At 43.5% G+C, this 22,903-nt stretch overlaps 4 protein-coding genes across 5 annotated transcripts; 1 reads left to right on the top strand and 3 right to left on the bottom strand.

The window, feature by feature from the left end:
- The first annotated feature begins 200 nt into the window (after positions 1-200).
- Positions 201-6,968, top strand: nat10 (N-acetyltransferase 10). 2 transcript variants are annotated; one of them, XM_055509506.1, is made up of 29 exons: positions 201-359; positions 591-711; positions 833-924; positions 1,039-1,210; positions 1,304-1,426; positions 1,516-1,577; positions 1,664-1,778; positions 1,908-2,015; positions 2,187-2,320; positions 2,404-2,497; positions 2,586-2,684; positions 2,766-2,902; positions 2,988-3,112; positions 3,199-3,349; positions 3,628-3,724; positions 3,819-3,935; positions 4,027-4,128; positions 4,214-4,288; positions 4,368-4,484; positions 4,561-4,694; positions 4,775-4,823; positions 4,915-5,011; positions 5,092-5,199; positions 5,279-5,451; positions 5,542-5,661; positions 5,750-5,848; positions 6,016-6,089; positions 6,166-6,246; positions 6,321-6,968. In XM_055509506.1, exons 2-29 carry the CDS (start codon positions 598-600, stop codon positions 6,463-6,465), a joined length of 3,114 nt encoding a protein of 1,037 aa, XP_055365481.1. In that variant the 5' UTR covers positions 201-359; positions 591-597; the 3' UTR covers positions 6,466-6,968. The 2 variants fall into 2 exon arrangements, with proteins under 2 accessions (XP_055365481.1, XP_029009376.1); XM_029153543.3 differs by having other exon boundaries at positions 214-359; positions 594-711.
- adal (adenosine deaminase-like) lies at positions 6,445-9,157 on the bottom strand. The gene is made up of 10 exons (XM_029153547.3): positions 8,994-9,157; positions 8,770-8,900; positions 8,616-8,676; positions 8,460-8,547; positions 8,150-8,231; positions 7,886-8,012; positions 7,418-7,498; positions 7,203-7,341; positions 7,028-7,128; positions 6,445-6,925 (listed from the first exon to the last, which is right to left on the bottom strand). The coding sequence occupies exons 1-10, from the start codon at positions 9,036-9,038 to the stop codon at positions 6,725-6,727; spliced, it is 1,056 nt and encodes a 351-aa protein (XP_029009380.1). The 5' UTR covers positions 9,039-9,157; the 3' UTR covers positions 6,445-6,724.
- Positions 9,158-9,351: 194 nt separating this feature from the next.
- LOC114857238 (tyrosine-protein kinase CSK-like) lies at positions 9,352-17,780 on the bottom strand. The gene is made up of 13 exons (XM_029153546.3): positions 17,413-17,780; positions 14,024-14,133; positions 13,822-13,935; positions 13,619-13,731; positions 12,285-12,504; positions 11,768-11,861; positions 11,604-11,669; positions 11,382-11,481; positions 11,197-11,287; positions 11,037-11,110; positions 10,687-10,882; positions 10,489-10,575; positions 9,352-10,319 (listed from the first exon to the last, which is right to left on the bottom strand). Exons 2-13 carry the CDS (start codon positions 14,036-14,038, stop codon positions 10,131-10,133), a joined length of 1,359 nt encoding a protein of 452 aa, XP_029009379.1. The 5' UTR covers positions 14,039-14,133; positions 17,413-17,780; the 3' UTR covers positions 9,352-10,130.
- A 168-nt stretch (positions 17,781-17,948) lies between these two features.
- On the bottom strand, positions 17,949-22,322 carry edc3 (enhancer of mRNA decapping 3 homolog (S. cerevisiae)). Its single transcript, XM_029154579.2, has 7 exons — positions 22,182-22,322; positions 21,752-21,917; positions 21,424-21,650; positions 20,992-21,330; positions 20,668-20,821; positions 20,213-20,430; positions 17,949-20,109 (listed from the first exon to the last, which is right to left on the bottom strand). The coding sequence occupies exons 2-7, from the start codon at positions 21,913-21,915 to the stop codon at positions 19,775-19,777; spliced, it is 1,437 nt and encodes a 478-aa protein (XP_029010412.1). The 5' UTR covers positions 21,916-21,917; positions 22,182-22,322; the 3' UTR covers positions 17,949-19,774.
- Between the last annotated feature and the right edge of the window lie 581 nt (positions 22,323-22,903).

Genomic DNA, 22,903 nt, shown 5'->3' with positions numbered 1-22,903 from the left:
ACTCAAAATACCTGCCATTTAAACTCTGCATTGGAAGCCTGTGAATGTTTGATAATATTGCCCGAAAAAACAGTTAATATTATTTAAGAAATTAGCAGCTACTGTTTTTGTCAATGGATATTAAACGTGGTCTGTGATCGACAAGTTTCACCTGACAGGCAAAATGTAGGGCGCGTGCCTCTGGGGTGTTGTCGCGCCATTATGACGTCACGCAGGGGTCCTTAATGAACGGTTGTCTCCACGTGAGAAAATCAACAGCATGATGGTCGGCATGTAAATGCAGCTCTCAGCTTGTTGGGTTTATTTTTATCAGGAACAAACACCGAAACAGTTTCTTTTCACATAAGTAATTGAAAACGGTGAGTTTGTCAAGATTAACTTTAAGGTTTTACATTTTTTGTGTTTAAGTAGGTCTTTATATTCTGTTCTGCTTTGAACTGTCGTTTGTTTTGGCTGCAAGTTCCTTTTTATCGAGCCAGCTAGCAGCACGATGTATGTGTAACTGCATCGTTTGTGTTGCAGTGAAGCAGATAGTTGCTTCTCTGTGTTGATATATTTGAGGCTGTGACGTCTCCGGTTTCTTTCATTAGCAGAGAAATGGCAACAGTCCGAAAGAAGGTAGACAACCGTATTAGAGTCCAGATAGAGAATGGAGTAGCCCTGCAGCATCGCACCATGTTTGTGGTGGTGGGAGATCTTGGGAGAGATCAGGTAATGTGGTTTATGTACTCTTTATCGCAGTAACCTCAGGTTGAGATTAAGATTCACAGTATCCCTCTCTCGTACGAGGCTCGTTTTCAGCATTAAACCAGTTCATCTGTCTCTGACCCAGGTTGTCATCCTACATCACATGCTCTCCAAAGCTGCTGTGAGGGCACGGCCCTCTGTACTGTGGTGCTACAAAAAGGAGCTTGGATTCAGCAGGTGTGTATGTGTGTGAGTGAAACACTGAGAGAGAGAGAAAGAGATGAAAAGCAGTTTGTTGTTAGATGTATGAAAAATAGTAAAGACTTAATTTTTTTTAATTGTATGAACCAGCAACCGGAGGAAACGCATGAAGCATCTGCAGAAGAAAGTTAAAACGGGCACGCTGAATCTCAATCAGGATGACCCGTTTGAACTCTTCATCGCCGCAACAAGCATTCGCTACTGTTACTACAAGGAGACCCACAAGATCCTGGGAAACACATACGGCATGTGTGTCCTACAGGTGAGTCACAGCTGTCGAAATGAAGACACACAGGTAGGAGTAATTTGTGTCTGGTTTTACATCTTTCTAAATTTTACTTCATTTTACTCATAGGACTTTGAAGCTGTCACTCCAAACCTCTTGGCGAGAACCATTGAGACTGTAGAAGGAGGCGGGATCGTGGTCATACTGCTGAGATCAATGAACTCTCTTAAGCAGCTGTATACAATGACTATGGTGAGTTTGTAACCTGATTTATCTGCACACCTGTCAAGTTTACGTTGCCAGTCAGAGAACGTATGTTAACTGTGGCTTTATCTCTTCAGGATGTCCACTCTCGGTACAGGACTGAGGCCCATCAGGATGTGGTGGGACGTTTCAATGAGAGGTATGGTCCTGGGATTTAGTAAAACTTTGTCATAGTTTTATAACAGTGCAGTTTTTAAATTATTTATTTTTTGGTTCTGGTTTTAGATTCATTCTATCTCTCGCATCCTGTAAAAACTGCGTTGTCATTGATGACCAGCTGAACATCCTGCCAATCTCCAGTCACATGGTGAACATCAAACCAGTCCCTCCAAAGACTCAGGTACGGGCATTGGAATAAAATAATCGAAACTTGTGGAATGTTGTCTTAACCCTCTGAATCTGATCTCTCAGTCCTATTTTGTTAGTTACTGGCTCCAAGAGTATTGAGAATTTATCTGATTCCTACCAGGATGATAGTGTGTCACCACGTGAACAGGAGCTGAAGGATCTGAAGGAGTCCCTCCAGGACACTCAGCCTGTGGGTGTGTTGGTTGATGGCTGCAGGACTATGGACCAGGTCAGGACCTGCTGCTAAAGTTCCAATTCACACCTTTTTTTATTTTCAAAAAAGATTGAATGGAACATTTTTTGTACTTTTAAATAAGTTCAAACATCAGGAACTGTTTGTCTTCATGGTACCACATGAACATGTCTCAGTTGTCATTTTTTTGTGTTTTGTGCGCTGTAGGCAAAGGCAGTTCTGAAGTTCATTGAAGCGATCTCAGAGAAGACCCTGAGGAGCACTGTGGCTCTGACAGCTGCCCGTGGTCGTGGAAAGTCAGCAGCACTGGGGCTCGCAGTTGCTGGAGCTGTGGCTTTCGGGTACGGACACGTTTCACTCTTCTATAAATGCTTGTTTTGTTTCCAGTTGTTTTGTCGTTCCTTGACATTTTTTCCTCTTGTAGCTACTCCAACATCTTTGTAACCTCACCGAGTCCAGACAACCTGCACACCATGTTTGAGTTTGTCTTCAAAGGGTTTGATGCTCTTCAGTATCAGGTTGGCTGAATTGACCGTCGCCTCTGATGGAGTTGCAGCACTGATGTCACAAATAAATGTAGCCTCACTCCTTCTTTTGTATTTCTAGGAACATCTCGACTATGAAATCATCCAGTCTTTAAATCCAGAGTTCAACAAAGCCGTGGTGCGGGTCAACATCTTTAAAGAGCATCGGCAGACAATTCAGGTAAACAAGACCCATTTACCTGTTGTATACAATAATAAGTAAAACATCCATATCTGACGTCTCTGCTCCTGTGACCAACAGTACATCCACCCAGGCGATGCAGTGAAGCTCGGTCAGGCTGAACTGCTCGTCATTGATGAGGCTGCAGCCATCCCACTTCCTCTAGTTAAGAACTTGCTGGGGCCTTATCTGGTGTTTATGGCCTCCACTATCAACGGGTCAGTGCTTGGGCTGGATTGGATTCGCCAATTCGCTCTTCCAATGGTCTTCACAGCTGACTGGTACTTTCCCTCCTCTCTGCAGTTATGAAGGAACAGGGCGCTCCCTCTCCCTCAAACTGATTCAGCAGCTGAGGCAGCAGAGTGCAGACAGTCAACTGAGCATGTCCGCGGAGAACAGAGTCTCCAACACAGCAAGGCTTGCGGCAGGTAAAGGCCGCGTCACAGCGTTTCTGCTACTAAGTTTTTATTATTTCTCAGTTAAGTACCCCACTAACTGCCGTGTCTTCTCGCAGCCCGGACGCTTCATGAGGTTTCTCTTCATGAGTCCATTCGTTATGCTCCAGGAGATGCTGTGGAGAAGTGGCTGAATGAGCTGCTCTGTCTGGACTGTCTCAACATTCCCAGGCTCATTTCAGGCTGTCCACTTCCACAGAACTGCGATCTGTATCCTCAGAGTAACCCTAGTTGACCCTGGCTAGACCAGGCCGGTTGCGCCAATCATTAAAACAAGAGCTTCTATCACTTGTTTGATGAAGAAGCAAAGGCACAAACCAATACATTCATAAGAAAAAATCAATAGAAAAAATATGAATTAGTTTATTTGAAAAGCACCAAATCACAGTGTGATACAACAGTGCTAAGCCGTTTTATAGAACGTCTAATTGTTTTATATAAACTAAACTTACTGTCCAAGGCAAAACTGCTTAACTCGCTCTGTGCAGATACTATGTGAACAGAGACACGTTGTTCTGTTACCATAAGGCATCTGAGGCTTTCCTGCAGCGGTTGATGGCTCTCTATGTGGCGTCGCACTACAAGGTGAAACGTGTTTGAAATCAAGATTTTATTACACATCCTTCAGTATTATCCTCAGTGTGTTTATTTGCTGACTCATTGTTTGCTCCCACCACAGAATTCCCCCAACGACCTGCAGATGCTGTCAGATGCTCCGGCTCATCACCTCTTCTGCCTGCTGCCGCCTGTTCCTCCAACACAGAACTCATTACCCGAGGTCCTTGCTGTGGTTCAGGTAAGATGTCCTTGTTTTGGGGTAGATTCTGTGCTGTTTTAATTTTTTCATCTTTACTTCTCCACATTCACTATTTCCTTTGCTCTCTCAGGTGTGCTTGGAGGGAGAAATATCACGACAATCAATCCTCAATAGTCTGTCCCGAGGGCAGAAGGCCTCTGGTGATCTCATTCCATGGACTGTGTCTGAACAGGTACATACTGGTAATGAAGCTTTCAGCAAACCATTAGAGATTTATTCCACTGTGGAGACATCAATCATCTCATTTATCTTTATAGTTCCAAGATTCAGAGTTTGGAAGCCTCTCTGGAGGCAGAGTGGTGAGAATAGCTGTCAATCCAGAGTATCAAGGGGTAAGAACCCGCAGCCTCCTGATTGTTGGTCCAGTTAGTGTTTAGTTTGTGTATAACATGTTTCCAACCTTTTAATTAGATGGGTTACGGCTCCAGAGCTCTCCAGCTGCTACAGATGTATTATGAGGGCAAATTTCCCACAATGGATGAGAACACACAGTCAAAGCACAATGAGATAACCTCTATCAGCAGTGAGGTAATGTATTCCAATCATAAAGTCTTTAGAAACATCTGAACGACAGTTTAGAGGTCAACTGAGCTGTTTTTTCTAGGCTGTCAATCTTCTGGAGGAAGTTATCACACCACGGAAGGAGCTCCCGCCGCTGCTGCTGAAGCTCAGTGAAAGGAGGGCAGAGCGACTGGACTATTTGGGAGTCTCCTACGGCCTCACAGCGCAGCTTCTCAAGTGCGTGTGCTCAGATATGCAACGAAAAGCAGGGTTGTAATATTGGGCTGTTATTGAGTTAAACCTTGGTGACCCCACAGGTTCTGGAAGAAAGCAGGTTACACCCCAGTCTACTTAAGACAAACCCCTGTAAGTACAAGCGTCTCATCTTTAGTTTATTCTTAAGATTAAAGCAGCTTTATGCTGTTGTTACAGTTATTTTATGCCTGGCTCCCTCTAGAATAACCTGACAGGAGAGCACTCCTGTGTGATGCTGAAGGCGCTGCACACAGAGGATGCTCCAGAGCAGAGCCAGTGGCTGACGGCCTTCTGGAAAGGTGAACTTCACTGCACTGTCCCAGGACATCTGCTTCGTTTCAAACCTGCAGTTTGGCTGAACAGTTCTGGTTTCCCCCAGATTTCCGACGACGCTTCCTGGCTCTCCTCTCCTACCAGTTCAGCAGCTTCTCTCCGAGCTTGGCACTGAGTATCCTGCAGAAGAAGAACTCCAAGGAGGAGACGAGCAGTAAGACCTGACTACTACGTAAACCAGTAACATTTGCAAAGCATCTTCGTCTCATTGCACTTGTCTCTGGGCTCCATAGTTCTCACCAGTTCTGAGTTGACAATACACTTCAGCCCTTACGACCTCAAACGTCTGGAGTTGTATTCAAGGAGCATGGTGGACTATCACCTCATCATGGACCTGATTCCAGCTGTAGCTCGGATGTTTTTCCTCAAGCAACTTGGTGACGTTTCCCTCACAGCAGCACAGTGTGTAGGTCCTTCCCTCTGGTTTAGAGTCATAGCCGCTATGAACAGTTAATTTTTTGTGAATACCGGTTGTTTCATGGCTGCTCTTTTCTAGGCGTTACTGCTGGGGATAGGACTGCAGCACAAGTCAGTGGAACAGCTGGAAAAGGAAATTGATCTTCCCAGGTCGCAGCTCATGGGTCTCTTTAACCGTCTCAGTCGTAAATTTGTTCAAGTAAGTCAAGGCGGAGTGTGTTGTATAATGCATTATCAAAGAGAGCACTAAACTTTTAATACTTTCTGTTGTTCTAAACTGTCTCTAGGTATTCACCAGAATCCAAGAAAAAACAATTGAGGAGCAAATGACAGAGTCTAAAGATATCGACATGGAGCCAACTGTCACAAGTCTTAAAGATGATCTGGTGTGTGGTCTTAACCATGAATTTTTTTCTCTCTCTCTCTCGACTAATTTGCGAAAACTCAAGCCTGACAATGTTAATGTCAACAACAAAGTGTGCAAAAGGTGAAGTTGCTAATTAGGGTCCTAAAGCTATAAACCTAACCTAAGTTGTTTTCTCTCCGTTAATAGAAAGATGCAGCAAAAGAGTTTGAGGAAAGACACCAGAACGATCTAGAGAAAGTCAAGGAGATGGATCTTGAACAGTGAGTATGAAATTGGGAGAAGCCACTTTGTAGTTGAGGGCATTTTGAATTTGAACTTGATATTTTACACTTTCAGGTACAGGATCCGTGGAGATGATGAGGAGTGGGACCAGGTATTAAAGAAAGCAGGGAGCACAGCCATCATCAGCATAAAGAGGTGCATCTTCTTCTAGGGTCATTATAAATATCATGTGGTTGGATGTGTTTGTAATCCTGTCTTATACCCAACAGTGACAAGAAGAGGAAGCTGGATGGAGAGAATGCCACTTCAAGCAATGGAGTTCCTCAGTACGGCAAACTTAAAAAGAAGGAAATGCAACACGGCAAATTCAAAAAGACCAAAGGCAAACATGGGAAGTTTGGAAAGAAGGCGTGATGGTGAAGAGTGCTGCTGCTCCAGATATCTCAGATGGACTTATGCTGGAGAACACTGAAAGACTGGATATTATTTTTTTTAAATTCAACTCTCTCTAAACACACTCTTAACACATGTGGTTATGATTTGTTGTACAAGCACAACATAACACGTTATTCTTGCACCTAATATTTACTTACGTATTCCAGCTTCAGTATTTTTGGTTTCCATGTCTAAAACAGTTTTTTAATTAACTACAACCTGATGTTTGGCTTTAAATTTAAGATGCCGCTGGAAATAGCCGAGGTTTTAAATCAGTCCACTTCTGTTTGAGTTGCTGTTTTATAGTCTCGGGTGCAAAGGTACAGTCTATAGCCTGCTCAGAGAGATTCCATAGATCTTCATGACTGAGACCAAATGTGGATGATACTAGTTGATATTCCTGAGACAGGTCTGTACAGAAGACCCCCTTATCATCAGTCTGTAATGTGACAAAGAATAAATAAAATATGTGCTCAGTCAGATCCATCCTAAATGTTATTTTTTTTTAAGAATATTGTAGATAACTTTCACTTTAACTTACACAAATCACAATAGGATGTCCCAACTGGTACCAGTATTTGAAGTGATGTTGGGAATAGCACGGCACAGTTTGTCCTTTAACATTCGATGTCAAACATAACTCTACAAAAAAAGTAAGTGGATAGATGAAAATGTAATGCAGCTAAACATAAAACATGAACATGAGTAAGTCTTACCAAGTGGGATGTTGTTCTTTAGCACTTTGTCGACAAGGCTTTGAGATCCACCCACTTCAGGATGTAAAAAGGTGCCGTGACCGATCCTGTCCGGAGGAAGGTTCAACAGCAAATCTGACTCCTCCAGCTGGGATGGTATCTGCAACAGTTTAAGTTGTAATGATATAGTACTCACCAAATGTCAAAGGTCAAATGATGAAACCATTATGTCCTACTTCTGAGAGGTGCAGTGACAACTTTAGTCCCGAGTTTCTGCCCCTCTGTAAAGCTGGAAGTAGATCCTTGCCATGTCCCACCTTAAATTAATTACAACACAATGATTGAGCCAGTTACACACACAGTTTGGAACTACCTGGTGAAAGTTCAAAGCAAACAGAAAGACGCTCAATTAAGTCAAGTTAATGACTTCAATGACTTCAAGTTAAAGTCAAGTAAGTTAAGAACAAGAGGCCATTTCCAGCAGCTATTTACAGACCAAATTAAGATATGTTATGACTATAAAACTAGTTATAAAAGAGTAAAAAAGGTCATTCTGAGTAAGCTCATTATTTCCAATATATAGCGAGCCAGTCTAACCCATTGCCTCTACATTCTATTAAAACATTTCTATACTGCTTTTTAATATTTGCATTTTTATAACTAAGTATGGAATTTCCATCAGGTTCAATCCACCAACTACTGACCTTTGGATCTCCACTCAAGTCAAGTCCAACCACTGAACCGTCTGAGGACAGCAGGAACTCCTCGGCCAGCTTCACCGTCTCCATGGCAACCTGAGCCCCGTTCCTGCGGTCAATCGCCATCAAACACCTTCACAATAAATTAGTAATGTTTAGCTTCTTGCACCAGGGTGCCATCCTGCAGGGTGGCTTCATCATCATGCACAGGTCCAACAGAAACATCACGTACCTGACAAATTATTACTGCAATAATATCAATACACCTACCTGACATCAATATCCAAGCCTTCATTTTTACACAGCTGGATGGCTTTGACCACAGTTTCAACATATCCCTTCTTTGTCAAACCTAAAGAAAAACACAATTTCTTTTAGATTAAAACAAAATATTTTCATTGTAACTGTTTAAACAGCAGTTAAAAATTTCAATACATTCAAGTACATCTTGATAGAATGAAGAACATCAAATTCTCACATTTGAAACAAAATATACATATAAAAAACCTGAACTAAATTGTGCTGCTGAAACGATCCAGGTGGTAGATCCGCATGCTGGCCTCCTGTTGGTAATGCTTGCCTGTGTTTGTCTCCTCCCTGGGTGTACTTCTCAGCTCTAAATACTTGACGCCATCTGCAGCAAACTCTCTGATAACATCTGTAGTAACCTGTGAGGGCACAACACACCTTTTCAGATGCACAAAAAGACGACAACAACAAAACAACCGGTCCTCACCATCAGGATGTCCTCCTCTGTGTCCACCAGCTGATGGATCACCTTGAAGACCTGGAAACACCTGCAGACAGATGTGGTGGAGTTTAGTTAGCTTCCACTAAGTAAACGCTGTACTGTAGCATTCATCAACGTTGGCCGACCCCGTTATACGTACTCCTCCAGTGTCCTCCGCTGCCCTTTGCCGATGGCCGTCATGCTGCGTTCAATGTTGAGGTGCGGTTTTCGCCTGATGAGCTTATCGATGGTTTGGGAGCTGACGGAACCGTTGAGATGAGCATGAAGCTCCTGGCGACAACAAATCGCTGACGTTAGCATGTACCTAGCTAACCGGTAGCTACGCGGATATCTACGCTGATATCATGTAACGGGTTCACTCACCACTTTTGGTAACGTCCGGTGAAAGAAATCAGCTTGAGTATCCATAGCAAAGTAAAACAACGCTCTTGGTCGTTTGAAATGTCTGATACGATGATTGCACGTGCGCGATACTCGCTCGCGACCGGAAGTTGCTCAGGCGCTACTGGAAGCCAGACTCTGTTTTCAGTCTGTATTTCCCTGTTGCACCATGACATGCAACAACGAAATACGTCCCCTTGTTAAGGTTCCGCTGCTTTCACCGTCATATTACACTGATGAGAAATTGTTTATACTTTTACTAACTGCTACACTACATTAGCAATATTGGTAAATATATATCCACAGTAAATATGTACAAAATGTTTTGGTTCTTTTGGTAAAAAAAATGGCAGCACAGTATATTTATTATTATTATTCTCATTACATATTGTACAATATCCAGATTGTCAATGAATTTGCAAAATAAACCTTTCATATACGGTAGAAATCCTGTACATGGGAATACTCATTATATGATAAAAGTCATTGTTACTATATCAGTAGTAAAGTCAAAATTGTGCTTCCATTTTTGATTTACAGAGGGGTCCAAGTTGTTGTATATGAATTTATATACTAAATTATATACTATATAAAACTGTGGAACTGCAGAATTGCAGTCATTTTAGCTTTATCCCATTCAATTCTTGCAAAAAAAAACACTGTACCTGACAATCGTAAAAACCAAAATATAAAAAATACAGCTCCTCCTAAAACGGAAACCATGGATTAGACATCTCAGTCCAAATATGTTACTGTCTACAAGTCCATAAAAAATTTAATGATGCCGCCAGGCTATCAATGTAAAGCACATTAAAGATAATAAAATTAAAAACAGGTCAAGGCACTGTGGTTGTGAGGCAGGACTGTGCTCTACGAAGAGATATGACAGTTAATTATTCACTCTTGATAACAGAGTGCAAGAAAACTTACCACAGCAGCTGAGCCGTTAATTAAGAGTCATTGCCACTTCAACAGCCTGACACATTACACATTAACTTATTAAACTTATTGACTATTATTCAAAAAAGTTTGTTTCACAAAATTTGTTGTGAACTCTAGAAAATAAAACAGTCTTTTCAAAACAGACATTTTAAAAGCAAAAGGCAATATTCTGTCAGGTTACTCTTTTCTTCTCCCCCTCCCTTGGCTGATATGTTGTAACCACTCCTTTAGCATTTGAAAGCTTGGTCGGGCAGCAGGATCCAGGTTCCAGCACTGTTTCATGATGTTATAAACCACTTCAGGGCAGCCATCTGGACAGTCCATTTTGTATCCTTTCTCCACTCGAGGTACTACTTCTTTTAATGGCTACAAAACAATTGATACAAATGTTTTAGTAGCATCAGCAGAAAATATAATGAATTTCATTTAACTAGTGCAAAACCACCTCATTTACTTGTTTAAAGTTATTCATCCTCTTTTAATTCCTCTTTAGTAATTTATGTAAGCAACTTGTCAAGAAGATGTTGATACTTACAATTCTTGGATAAGGCACTCTGCCGAAAGAATAGATCTCCCACAGTAAAATACCGTAGCTCCAAACATCCGATTTGGTTGAAAATTTCTACCAATTGACAGGAAAACACATGTCAGAAGACTTATTTACTGTTTGGTGGGTACTAATGCCCAGCCACACTGCTCCACACGGTGGCAGCATCTGTAAACAACACTGTACCTTTTCTCTGAGGGCTTCAGGTGATGTCCATTTTACAGGTAGCTTAGCAGTATCCTGAGTGGAAGAGGCCTCCTTTGTCAGCCCAAAGTCACTGACTTTAGCAATGTTGTCTTCTGACACCAAAACGTTTCTGGCTGCTAAGTCTCGGTGGACAAAGTTGTTGGCTTCCAGGTACTCCATGGCTTCACAGACATCTCTGTAAAGGCAGCAAAAAGAAAAAAAAATTACAGAGATTCTGATGCGAACATATACCGGGTTATAGGGAGAGTGTATTTTAGCTGCATGCTAAGACTTTAGTATAAGACCCTGAGGATTCATCAGTATGCATAGTGTCCAATCTAAATACTTACAGTGAAAAATTAAGGAGCGCGTCACCACAAAGTACCGTCCGGCCTCTGGAACGTAAGTAGTCAACCAAACAGCCCTGAAATACATGAATCAAACAAATGTGTCATATGTCCTTTATTGTATCATAGATGTTGAACAATTATGAGTCAGCAACACGCCTACCTTTGCCATGTACTCAGTGACTATAAACAAACTCCCATTCTCCTCCACTATAACTCCGAGCAGCTGCACCAGGTTATCGTGCCGTAGTTGCCTGAAGAAACAAAAAAGGAAACAAATGATGTGATCCTGGTTTGCCTGTGCTCCTAAAATAATTTAAATTAAGAAAAGTAACTCATGCTCCTTACGTCATAACAGAAGCCTCTGCAATAAAAGCCTGTGCCGTAGCATCGTTCTTGATGCACTTCACAGCTACTTTGGTCCCTCTGTAGTCTCCTACCATGACATCTACAAAGAAAAAGGCATATACATATAAGATACACCGCAGGGAAACAAACCGAGTGACATTTGAGCACAAACTTTTGTGTACTGACGCCACAGGTAAACAGACACAGTGTGTGGGTCATTACCTCCAAACTCTCCTTTTCCAATGACCTGTTGCAGTTTGAGGTCCTTTCTGCTCAAAGACCAGCCACCTGTTGCATAGATAGAGCAGGACCCAACATTTAGCTAAAACACAACAGGCCCGTTACTGTGTCCCAGTGACATAACCTGTAAAAAACGTGAGCCTTACTCCTGGAAAACTCATCCTGAGCTGCCACGGTGCCTTCCTCCAGCTTTGGCTTGATTAGTCTAGTGCACAGTCCATCTGCATCTTTGGTGTAGTGCTGCACACAACAAAAAATACCACCATTACCCCTTGTGTAGGCCAGCAGTGCCTTACAGTGGCCAGTAGAGGGCCACGTGGCTGAACACACACAGGACACGAGTCTTTATCTGAGCACTAAGTGGTGTTCTACTCTACTCTACAAATAAGTGTTTCGCAGAGGAAGAATCATTTTGAGTAAAGGGCCTGATGTCTTGTTGAGGTTATAACTGTGAACCTCAGCATACACTTCACTCTTCCTCTTTGAAACTTCCTGTTCATCATTTGTTCCAGGAACTGTTATGTGGTCTATGATGTAGCACAGAGACATGCAGGGGTTCTACAAAACAGGAAAATACATCACACACATAGACCAACACCCGATGTAGTAGCACAGCAAAGTAAAATACCTGGTTTATTTATGAAGCATAACCTTATGCCATACCTCGACTAGCTGCATGAGGTTCTCAAAATACTCTTCCTCATCGATTGTGAGCTTGCCGTTGTGGTAGATGATGCGGTAGTGCTCCACCTTCCCATCACAGCTCACGCACAGAGTGTAGTCGCCGGGAAAGTTGGTGCTCTCTCGCACCAAAAACAGGCCTGTTTCAGGAGGGTTGAGCAGCTTCTCAGCTTGGTCCCGCGTTATCTTCCCATGGAACCATCTGGGAACAGTGGGGTGCAGCATGAGAATATTATTAGTTTAAAATACGTCCTCCTGTTTGGCCCTTTTCTACCCAAGCGCTTTTTTTTTTATTTCACTTGAGTGATTATGATATAGATGTACAATCTTTTAAGTTGTTCTGAGAAAGACTATGTGCTAAACATTCTTAAATGTTTTTCATACTTTCTGAGATTCAGTGTTTGGTCTGTTGCTGCAATTTATAGTTTACATTTATATCCTATAGTTTCACATACAAAATAGTTTTTGTATGTTTTGCACATAATTAAATCATATAGATGATAATTAACAAGTGACTATTTCCAGGATGCTCCCTGGACCTGTCTTGTTTTCTTTAGCCTTTAAGGCATTCTCATCATCTATGTGTAATGTAATTCATTATGCAAATAAAACAAATACCGTCCTCTATCAGTGGTACAGATAAAGGACTTTGCATATCCATCCTGTTTTATGACTGAAAGAATGTACAGCTCACTTATTTGCATTTGGCACCAGCTTTAAATATCACAGGCCTTAATTTATTTACCAAAATAGAAGCAGCTTTCCACTGAGTTGTATACGATGGACTGTCACAGCCACGTTTCTGTATCAGACCAACTTATGGTTTGATAAAGTCACTTCCTTTGGACATATATTTTCATAGGATGTTACATTTGACTGCATTCTATTCAGTGGTTTATATTGCAGGTAGGTGCTGGATACAGTTGCTACACTGCCGTGAGTTTGTTCAGGTATCTGCTATTATATGTACCTGGAAACCTGAGTGAAACAACAAACCTAATGCTTGAGATGCCTCCAGTCTAATGTAAAAGTAAAAACACTCCAGATAAACTGTTTAGAGTTCAAGGAAAGCTCAGCTGGAAACAAACACAAGTGCACTGCAATTACACACAGCCCGTGCCAGCTGTGGTCTCCATTCACATAACTACAGTGCTGCTGCCAAACTCGCCGCCATAGGAAGAGGGACGAGGGCAAGATGGAGCTATTTTAACCATCCCTGCAGACGCCACACAGCGCTGGCATGGCAGCAGCCTCTTAGACGCAGACAGCAGATACGTGAAAGGCTGCGTTAAAGATCAGACGGCGCGTGTACTCACGGCATGAGGCTCAGCTTGCCTCCAGACTTCACTCCCTCCCTTTTCTGAACATAGTTGGCAGGAATGGTCCCCTCACGACCTGCGTTATTTTTAGCTTTGTACCAGTTTGGATCCTGAAAACGAGATAATGTCATCGATGGGTGAAATGAACGAATCTCTGCAGGAAAGCAGCCAAAGTCAGAAATGTGCACGTGCAGCATCACCTTTGTGACGACAATGATAGTCAACACGTCGCCTTTGTTGAAGGGCAGGTCGTGTTCGGAGGTGCCTTTAAAGTTGTACCTGGCCACACACTCTGTGCCCTGCGGCCAAGGAGTCTACGGGAACACGTGCAGACGGCTCATCGATCAACAAGCCCGGCTCCTGTGCGCGCACGCGCCAGCGCTCTGTTCCGCTTTTGTTTACCTGAATCTCTGTCATGGTGAGGCGGTTTGGTCCTCTCACAGATGAGATGGTCTAGCTGCTACCATTAGAGCCAGCGTTCGCAGACACACGCACACACACACACACGGCTCCTGTGAAGAGAAACGGCATCAGTGCACCTGCTTCCGAGCTGCTCGCGGAACCGCGCGCATTCGCAGGTAGACGGTGAACTTGTGGTCTGGCTGTGCAGCCATGCGCCAACTCCCAGTCAGCCAGTCAGCTATTATCAGAACACACTAGAATAGTCAGAGTGTCAGTAAAAGAACTCGCTCATACAGAAAGGAGAACTAACAAGTCTCCTTTTTTTTTTTTTAAACACTTTCACAAGACTTTCCGTGACGCGGGACAACAGCGCAGTCATCAGAATCGGCCTCCTTCGGACAAACCCTAACCCGGCTGTGAGAGTTTAGTCTCGTACCTGACGCCGCTGAGGCCTCACGTGTTCATGTGACACGCACAACATGCAAGAGACGTTACAGCGAGTGGTGATGAAATAATGCTCAGCATCCCCCTTCCTCCTGCCCCCCCCATCCAACTTCCTGTCTTTCTGTACGAGTCCCTGTGGAGAGGCATCAGGGCTCAGAGGTCAGGATCCGTCCTGACTCACGTCCATGAGGTCACATCCTCTCACATCACCATGCGGCCAGCTTCCGCCATAGAAGCTCAGATGTTTTATTCAACCCGTCATCATACTTCCGTTAAAATTACACAACCTTTGTCTTCTCAGCCACACGCTCGAATAAAGAACCAGTGAGTAACTGAAGGCTCCCACGCGTCCAGGAGAAAGGACTGTCAGTAGGACGGGGATGAGGCGGATGTCGCCCCCGTGGACTTCTGCAGCTGTCTTACTGAATCAAGGGATTTCCCACGCCCCACGGCTCAGCAGCAGCCCCCACCCCAGCTCACACCGGTCCTGCTCGTCCCAACTACACCGACACTGACTAGGAAGCACAAGAAGATAGCACCACAGTAGTAGTAGATAGTATCATTTTGGACAATACACAATGTACCACAATGTAAAAGTAAAAAATGTAGACGCTCAACGCGATTTATGAGCTAGATTTATGAGTTGGCACAGAAACTGTTAACTTTCTCATCTAGAATCACATTCATTGGAAACAAAAGCGTTTTATAAAGCATAACTACACTATTACAGCTGTTTGTCTCCGTCCTTTCTCAGTTGTAACTTTATGACCCATCTTGCAACTCATGCACTGACCCCAGGTTGGAGATCACTGCAATAGATGAAACCAGAGTTCACAGACCAACAAAATGACAATCCATCCAACAGTAACCTGCTAGTGACACTAGAGGGAAGGTTTTACGGAAATCAATAGTTTTTGGATACTTTGGTCTGATCCGCTTTAAACGCTGGCTAGAAACACATCATTTCATCCTAACTATAATTTGATCCATACAAACAACTTCGCAGCAGGAATGATGGAGCTCGATGCTCTGAAAATTGCGAAGCAATCGCAGTTTGTTGATAGCAACAGAATGAGTCTGGGCAAAGTCCTCGGTGCAGGAGCGGAGTGATCTCACCCAGTGAGGAATGGATCAAGAGGGCCAAGGCTGACACAGATTCTGACTCATGTCTTCTGGGACATTGAACCCAGCTCAGCAGAAGGCCGCCACCAGCTGAATGAACGGGACATGGCGCTTTTGACAGTTGGAGCGGAGTCATAGCAAACAACAACACAATAATCACAAGCCGTAGATAAGTGACAAGGAGAAGCTGTCCGCTAAAGGGGAAGTGATGCATCTTTGAGCGCTGTATGAAACCAACAAAGCGAGACGAGGAGGAGAATACGATCCTTCGCTCCAGACAAGCAACTAACAAACACAGGTGAAAACCGTGCCCAGTAAATGTGCACAACCTCCAGATCTAATGATAATATCCAGACACAACAGGTTGACCAGCATTCAGCGCTCCTGTCACACACGTCAGCTCCAGTACGCAATGTGTTAGTGAAAGCCTGACGCCTCAAAGCATGATGGGACACGAACATAGCGTTTGATTACGATTGTGCTAACGGGAGCAATGACCTGCCCCATGATTCCTCCTAGTCTGACTTTACCCTACAGAAGCGCAGGCCTTGTGCAAATAAAGATTCCTGTCAGGAACTAAAAAAACTAAAATGTGTAGGTTTTAACTATGACTGCAATAGTTCTGCCAAAACTTGGAATGAGCACAGTGGGCTCCTCCACGTGCAGCAGGGGCTGATCCTCACCCTCACCCTCCTGCCCTGTCATTTGGCTACTACAGCGATAGCTGAGCTTTGGCGCAGCTACACAAACAAAAACAACCGGGTGGTGCAAGAGGAAGAAATAAACAGGAGGAGACCGAAAGCGTGGCAGCAGTTCGCCCAGCTGGGCCTGCAGAGGAAACCGGGCCTCCTCTGGGAGAACAACTGGGCTCCCTGCTCACTGCAGCAGCTGTATGAGCCGAGGTCCGATTCCAGTGGTCGGCCCTTTACAGAATTTGCCTGTGCATTACCTGAAACCATTATTAAAATGCAGCACACTTTAAGACAGGGTCCTTCTCAGAGCAGGAGGAACCCCCCGCTTAATGGGCTGATCAGGACACCTTAAAGGTCACGGTGTGACCTCAGAACACCCTGCGAGGGAAACCGAGGGAGCAGTGGACACACACTTCCTTGCCGCCGTGCAGTGCACGGCGTGCAGTGCAATGCTGCTCTGCTGATGCATGACACGTTACAGGGTAGCAGCTCTGCTTTGCTGCGGTTTCCCCTGCCTAATACTGTCACACTGTAAAGACTTGGTTTAGAGAGCTGTAAACTGGCCTCTTTCATACAGTGGGTGACCTTTGAGGGAAACCCTTTCTGGGCAGAGGCAGCATCACTCTCAGCTCCTCTCACCTGCAGATGCTGTTTTCCTCCCGTGCACGTTCTAATGTCATTAATTCTTTCTTATGAAGTACAAACCAAGAGTCGAGGCTTCTCGGTCCTCTGCTAAGGTCAACAACCGCTCTGAGTCATCGTCAGGGTCCGGTGGTAACGCTGGTGGTAACTGCGTTACTTGCTGGATGTGACCGAGCAGCGCAGCGGGGCGCGCGCAGCAGCCGCAGCCGCAGCGCAGCGCGGCGCAGCGCACGAGAGGAAGTGGTGCGAGTCTGAAGCGGGAGGATGTTAATAAGGCCACGTCTGTCATCGCCAAGTCACTTATCATTCAGCCTTTTACTTCTGCAAACTCACTCCATTGGAGCACGACTAACTGGCTGGAGGTAAACTCGTGGCTCGGTCGCCGTGTTCTATTCACTTGTCAGTAAAGACTCCAGCGTGTTCTGAGCAACCGAACGACACCATTTCGGGACGGTTGACAACTTGGTGGGTTCGTGACAAAGAACCTACCTGTGCGCAGAAAAAAGACGAAAATAGTTAAGGGGATTCAGCTACTTCCCGACGTCCGTCACGCGACTTCCCATTCATGACATGGAAACCCGACAACTAACGCCGCGATCCGACCGCATCAAGTCCCGTTGAGGAAGTGAAGTCCGTCCCAGGTGCCGATAAACTTCAGTAGCTCAGTTGGACCGCGATGCCTCCAGCGAAGACAGTGGCGTGTGCGTCTCCTGTCACCATCCTGTACAAAGGCTTTGTGTAATTAAACGCGAGCCTTCACACGTACGGCCGCAGCCTCCTGTGGAAAAAGTTCAGTAGGTGAGAAGAATGTGCCCTGTGATCGCACTGAGTCCGCCCCAGGCTGCCCCGCTCCTCTCCCCGTCACCAACATTCAAGTTTTTGCCCCACCTTGATTTGGCGGCGCGCATGCGCACTTCGGAGGCCGTGTCCGGCTAAAAATAGCTCGGCACCGCTTCCACTTGAGACGAGCTGGAGAATTCAGCCATCAATAAACTGTTTACAAAAGAGTCACAACTCAAAGAAACTAAGCGGGAAATGTGTTTTATTGTTTCACAGCAGGACTGCACAGTATTCACGACGGTGAGCTGATACTGTCCAGACAAAACATCCCACTGACTATTTAATGCGGTTTAGCTGCATTGCAAACTGCTCCTGAATGTATCACACATCCAAACAATGCGGAAAATACGAGCACGTTTACAGAGCATCAGAGAGTAAAGGCTGCTTTGACGCAAGCTACCGACAGTTCACAGGTCGCAGAGAAGTAACACTTATCCTAACAGAAACATTATTCTGCCGTTCCAGCAGAATAATGAAAGCAACAACAGTGTGGTTCTGTCGCCCCCTGGCGGACAGAAAAAACCCTCCACTCACTCAGTAACACTGAGCCAGGCGTGTCTCAACAAATCAGCTCAGAAGAATTTGTGAAACAAAAGTTGTGCACTGAAGGAAATTTCACTGAATCGAAAACACTACAAACATGGGCGCTGGGTTTTCCTGAGAGAAGTTCACATGTGGACTTAAGGCCACACCAAACACCATGTACACAAAGTACCAAAGAGTAGCGACTCCTCCAGCGAGTGAGAGACCAGATTCCTCAATATGACAGGACCAAAGTATTAAGCAAACGGTTTATGGCAGGTGAAGACTTGCCCCTGCTCTGGATGCACCCATCTTTAAAATAAAGTGGCCTTGTTGATTTGGCAGTAAGTAAAAATGCTGGCAGCTGTCTCAAACATTTCAACAGGTCAAACTAAATGACAGGATGGTACATCCTCACTATTAAATGTTACTTAGTATTTCACAAAACAACTTTTATTGTAAACCTTCCTGGAAATTAAAATTCAGGTGGTCCCTTTATTTGAAAGTTAAAAGGAACATACCAGTGATTTTTAGTCTATTTAAGCTAATGTTTAACAAACTGAAACACATTTACAACAAGGCATGTTTAGTAAATCCTGCTAATGTAATGCAGAGCAGGCTATAAGATCAACCAGCCAATAAGCTGCTGCATCACCACACAATTCTTCCACAAACTGAGATTCACATGTTAAGGAACAGCCATAAAGGAAAACCAATAATAGTAAAAACAGCATCAATGTCATGTGCATTGAAATACATTCAAAAGAAATATTTAATAAGCATGACTTCGATTAAGTTGGAAATGTCACTGGTGATGTCCTTTAGCTTTAACACAAAAAGCTGCTGATAGCTTGATTCTCTCCCTTAGCTGCCTGAGTGTGGTTTGGTTCAAATATACACCACTACTCATTTAAATGACAAATTTAAAGTAGTTTAAATTTCTACACAAATAAAACATCAGCCATTTCCTTAGTGCTGGAAAGTACAGTGGGGCGTCTGTAAAGAGGTTTCCGCTGTGTGGTCTAAATTATTGCTATAAAACTGTATTTGCATGAACTATATGGTTGATTTCTTTTCTTATTTGCCACATGGCTGGCTTAACATTTGTTTCCTTTTAAGTCAAAGATTGTCATATTCAGTTTATAACTGAACACTATGTGATACTATTATTAACCTTAGCTGTAAATGTGTCTTATCATGTAAATATAATGAACCTACATAAAAGTTAAATGGCCATTACATCCACTGTACATGTAGTGGCCATTACATCCATTTATCTAAGCCAAAAGTAAATGCTCTCGCCTTCTTCATCCATATTCACCATGCAAAATCAGCATAACAAACACTGGTCCTTCAGTGTGAGAGAAAAGTCCTAACTCATGATACTGAGTTAGAAATTAAAGAAAACAAAAAATACATGAAGCCTTAGAGAAATAAGGCACAAAAACTCAAATTTTAAAGAATGACGTGATGCTGGACATTCATCCATTTACGCAGAGTGCAGGGGGATAACAAATTTGCATCCAAAAGGAGAGTGGTACTTCATTCCCACTTCCTGAAACACCTGGCGGGGGATACCTATGTCACACAGGTAAACCCTGCCAGCCCCCTCACCCAAAGCAAGTGGGAGACAGAGAGAGAGTGACCACTTGGCTTCAACGGCCTGACCCTGTCCACTGGAAGGAGGGTCTAAGCTGAGCACTGGAGCTCGGTTCTGGTTGGCCCAGTCTGCGGCCGCTTGGTACCAAGGCTGATCCATCAGGAATGTGTTCTCGTGGCAGTCTAGACAGTTAATAATTAGATCCACTGGGGTGTCTGGAAGGTCTGTGAATTCAAGAAGGAAAACAGACGGGCAAACCTAATGAATTGCTTAAATATAGAGAACAGAGAAACTCAAACTAAATAAAAATTGGTAAAACATTCTTACCTTTGATACTGGACACCTGTTTGCCTCCAGTCTTGTTGAACAGTGTGAGCTCACTGGTGACAGAGTCAAGCATCTTGACAAAATTTGGCAAAAACAGAATGACTTCCACTTCATGATTGGCTAGATGACGACCACAGCTAATGCCTTGTGCCCCCTGAACATGAGGGCCACACAGCAATGCCACTGTGGGACGCTGGTGTAAATTTTTGGGGGTGAATCTGGAGGGAAAATTGAAGAAAAAAAGAAAGAAAAATATTACAAGACTCTATACATCCAATATGTTACTGTAACAATTGCTTAGCCACAGATTATGAAGTAATACGCACTGTAATTAAGTTTGGCTGCAAATAATGCAGTTAAATAATATTAATGCATTTTTAATTCAATATTGGTTACTTTAGTTGAAATGTTTAGGTATACTTGACATGATGACTAAACCGTCAGAATATGCCTACCTGTTGGGGCCACCTAGCAATGTAAGTGCCATCTGACTGGCGCATACTCCAGTCATTTCAAGTCTTCGCTCCAGTGAGAGACCATGACGCTCAGCGACTGACAGCAGGCGCTTGTGTAACTCATAAGATATACTAGGTACAACAAGCCCAGAATCTGCATGAAAGGAAAAAAAGGGATTTGAAAAAAAGAGTCAATTATTTAGTTTGAAAATATGATAATGTTTCAATTTTGGGGCTTCGAGTTTACAGTTTATTAAAACAATGATCTGTGGGAACGATGGATGATTCATTTAACAGTTAGTTAACATTAGTTTCTCTACCTACCAGTGCAGTATTCTTTAGCTCCGGGCTGGGGTACAGTTATCTGTCTGTACACAATTGGTTTAGCCTCCAGTATGTTTTCATCATGACGGTACCGTGAGGGAGTCTGCTCCTGTGGTGTCCCACGTGACCTCGCACCGTTGCGCCGCTCGGATATATCAATCTCTGAGAAAACTGCTGCTTTGTCAAAAAGTGCCAAATTGCCTTCAAAATCAAAGTCCTTGTCGAGGCCGTCATCCACACCGTCCCCAAAGCACTCATCGTCTCTGTGCTTCATTTGACCATTCTTTACGCCATTCTTTTTGGGTGTCACTGGGTTTGGCCCTCGACTGCTAGATGACCCTGATGGGACCACAAAAACACAGTAAGTCACCACTCGATGTGAATCTGTATTCATTGTCTTATTCTTGGTGAGCTGTAAAACACGGCACTCACAGGAGTTATGTCTTCGGCGAAAGCCTTTAGGCTGGCCAGGTACGTCCAGATGACGCTCTCCATAACTTTTAGAGCAGTGCTGGGGGGAGTTTATCCTCTCTACATATCTTTGGTCACCTTTTGGGACTGCAACTGGAGCACTGGTCACCTTCGCAGTGGCAGAAGAGCTGGTCCTACCAGTGCCGTTTCTGATCTCTAAAATCTTTAAGTCCTTTATATCAATAGCACTGTAGAAAACAGTTAAACTACTCTTAGAGCCGGAAACAAACTTTTCTGTGTATTAGCTGGATTTCTATAGGGGAGGAAACTATTTATTGGCGCGCTTTACCTGAACGTCACCTCGGGAACGGGGCACTTGACTCCATTATGGAAAGGCTGTCTCAATGAGATGGTCTGGCTTGACTGGTCCACAGATGACACCTCTCCTTGATAGACTCCCAGTGTTGGCCCACAGTTTATCGACACCAAACTACCCAACCAATCCGCTGCCATGTCTGCACAAAGCGCACGTTTTCCGTTAGCGTTAGTTATGAGTGTGTTTTTAGTTTTAGCTAAAAGTGTTTTGAATTACATTTACAAACTTTCTGAGAGCAGGACAACAGATAACGTGAGTGATGAACGCCAAGGCTAGCTAACACTGATGCTAACTGAATGGCCTGTTGTCTTGCTCGATAGCGTTAGCATTTTTAACAAGCGTCGTTTTTATTTAAATCTTAACATCAAATACTTGCACCTTTCAGAAATACATCAAAACACACCTTCTTAAACTACACGTATGAATAAACCACAAGGCGAAGGGTCGATTAGACAACAAGTGTTACTTCAAGAAGCTTCACAGATTCTTGAACGGCCGTGAAACCTGCCGCTGCTCCCGTGCATAAGACTTCCGGTTCCGGTAAGCAGCATCTTTCAAAATAAGAGCTTGTGGATGAGGATTAAGAGAAAAACAAATTTACAAAACTCTAACAATACATAAAACGTTATAAGCAAAAGTTTTATTTTTCTTTGTTTACTAGTTACCAGCAGAAAAAAGTACATATATGTACTAGTACTACTGGAAGGTAAATAAACTACTAATAAAGTACTAGTAATATGTATATTCATTTATAAATAACAATGGAAACGTACAACGGAATGCTTTTGTCAACCTGGATGTCAAAAAGTCTGACAGGGAGAGCAATGCTTCTGAATAATGGCTTGACACAATTTGGGATTTAGTCAGTAGGATGCAACATTTCACACAGATCTGGAGCGTATTAGCGCATTTACTATAGACGGGATATTGAAAATTCCTCATCTGCTTGTTTGTGCTTTAAGCCTTATTTTAGTGGTAATAGAAAATTGCCTTTTCTTAAAACAAAGCCATTAAGCCTTTTTTCTTTCTAACTCTTTCTCTCCCCACCCACAAATCACAACACATTCACTGTTATTATTACTTTATCAAGAGATGTCTAAGTGAATGATTACAGACAGCCAGCAG

The sequence above is a fragment of the Betta splendens genome, chromosome 6 (assembly GCF_900634795.4).
Source record: "Betta splendens chromosome 6, fBetSpl5.4, whole genome shotgun sequence".
NCBI classification, from domain to species: domain Eukaryota; kingdom Metazoa; phylum Chordata; class Actinopteri; order Anabantiformes; family Osphronemidae; genus Betta; species Betta splendens.
The sequence above is the reverse complement of the archived record's forward strand: the minus strand, read 5'-3'. Positions and strand labels throughout refer to the sequence as shown.

Coding starts and splice junctions, on each gene's coding strand:
- adal (XM_029153547.3), bottom strand. CDS start 9,038: ATGGATACTCAAGCTGATTTCTTTCACCGGACGTTACCAAAAGTG. Junction 8,548..8,615: donor CAGAGGAGGACATCCTGATG/GTGAGGACCGGT, acceptor GTGCCCTCACAG/GTTACTACAGATGTTATCAG. Junction 7,129..7,202: donor AAAGAACAACATCCCACTTG/GTAAGACTTACT, acceptor CTTTTTTTGTAG/AGTTATGTTTGACATCGAAT.
- edc3 (XM_029154579.2), bottom strand. CDS start 21,915: ATGGCAGCGGATTGGTTGGGTAGTTTGGTGTCGATAAACTGTGGGCCA. Junction 21,651..21,751: donor GTTCCCGAGGTGACGTTCAG/GTAAAGCGCGCC, acceptor TGTTTTCTACAG/TGCTATTGATATAAAGGACT. Junction 20,431..20,667: donor TTGCTAGGTGGCCCCAACAG/GTAGGCATATTC, acceptor TTTTCCCTCCAG/ATTCACCCCCAAAAATTTAC.
- LOC114857238 (XM_029153546.3), bottom strand. Junction 11,862..12,284: donor ACCTCATGCAGCTAGTCGAG/GTATGGCATAAG, acceptor TGTTGTGTGCAG/CACTACACCAAAGATGCAGA. Junction 11,288..11,381: donor GCAGAGGCTTCTGTTATGAC/GTAAGGAGCATG, acceptor TTGTTTCTTCAG/GCAACTACGGCACGATAACC.
- nat10 (XM_055509506.1), top strand. CDS start 598: ATGGCAACAGTCCGAAAGAAGGTAGACAACCGTATTAGAGTCCAGATA. Junction 4,485..4,560: donor TAACCTCTATCAGCAGTGAG/GTAATGTATTCC, acceptor TGTTTTTTCTAG/GCTGTCAATCTTCTGGAGGA. Junction 5,200..5,278: donor CTCCAAGGAGGAGACGAGCA/GTAAGACCTGAC, acceptor TGGGCTCCATAG/TTCTCACCAGTTCTGAGTTG.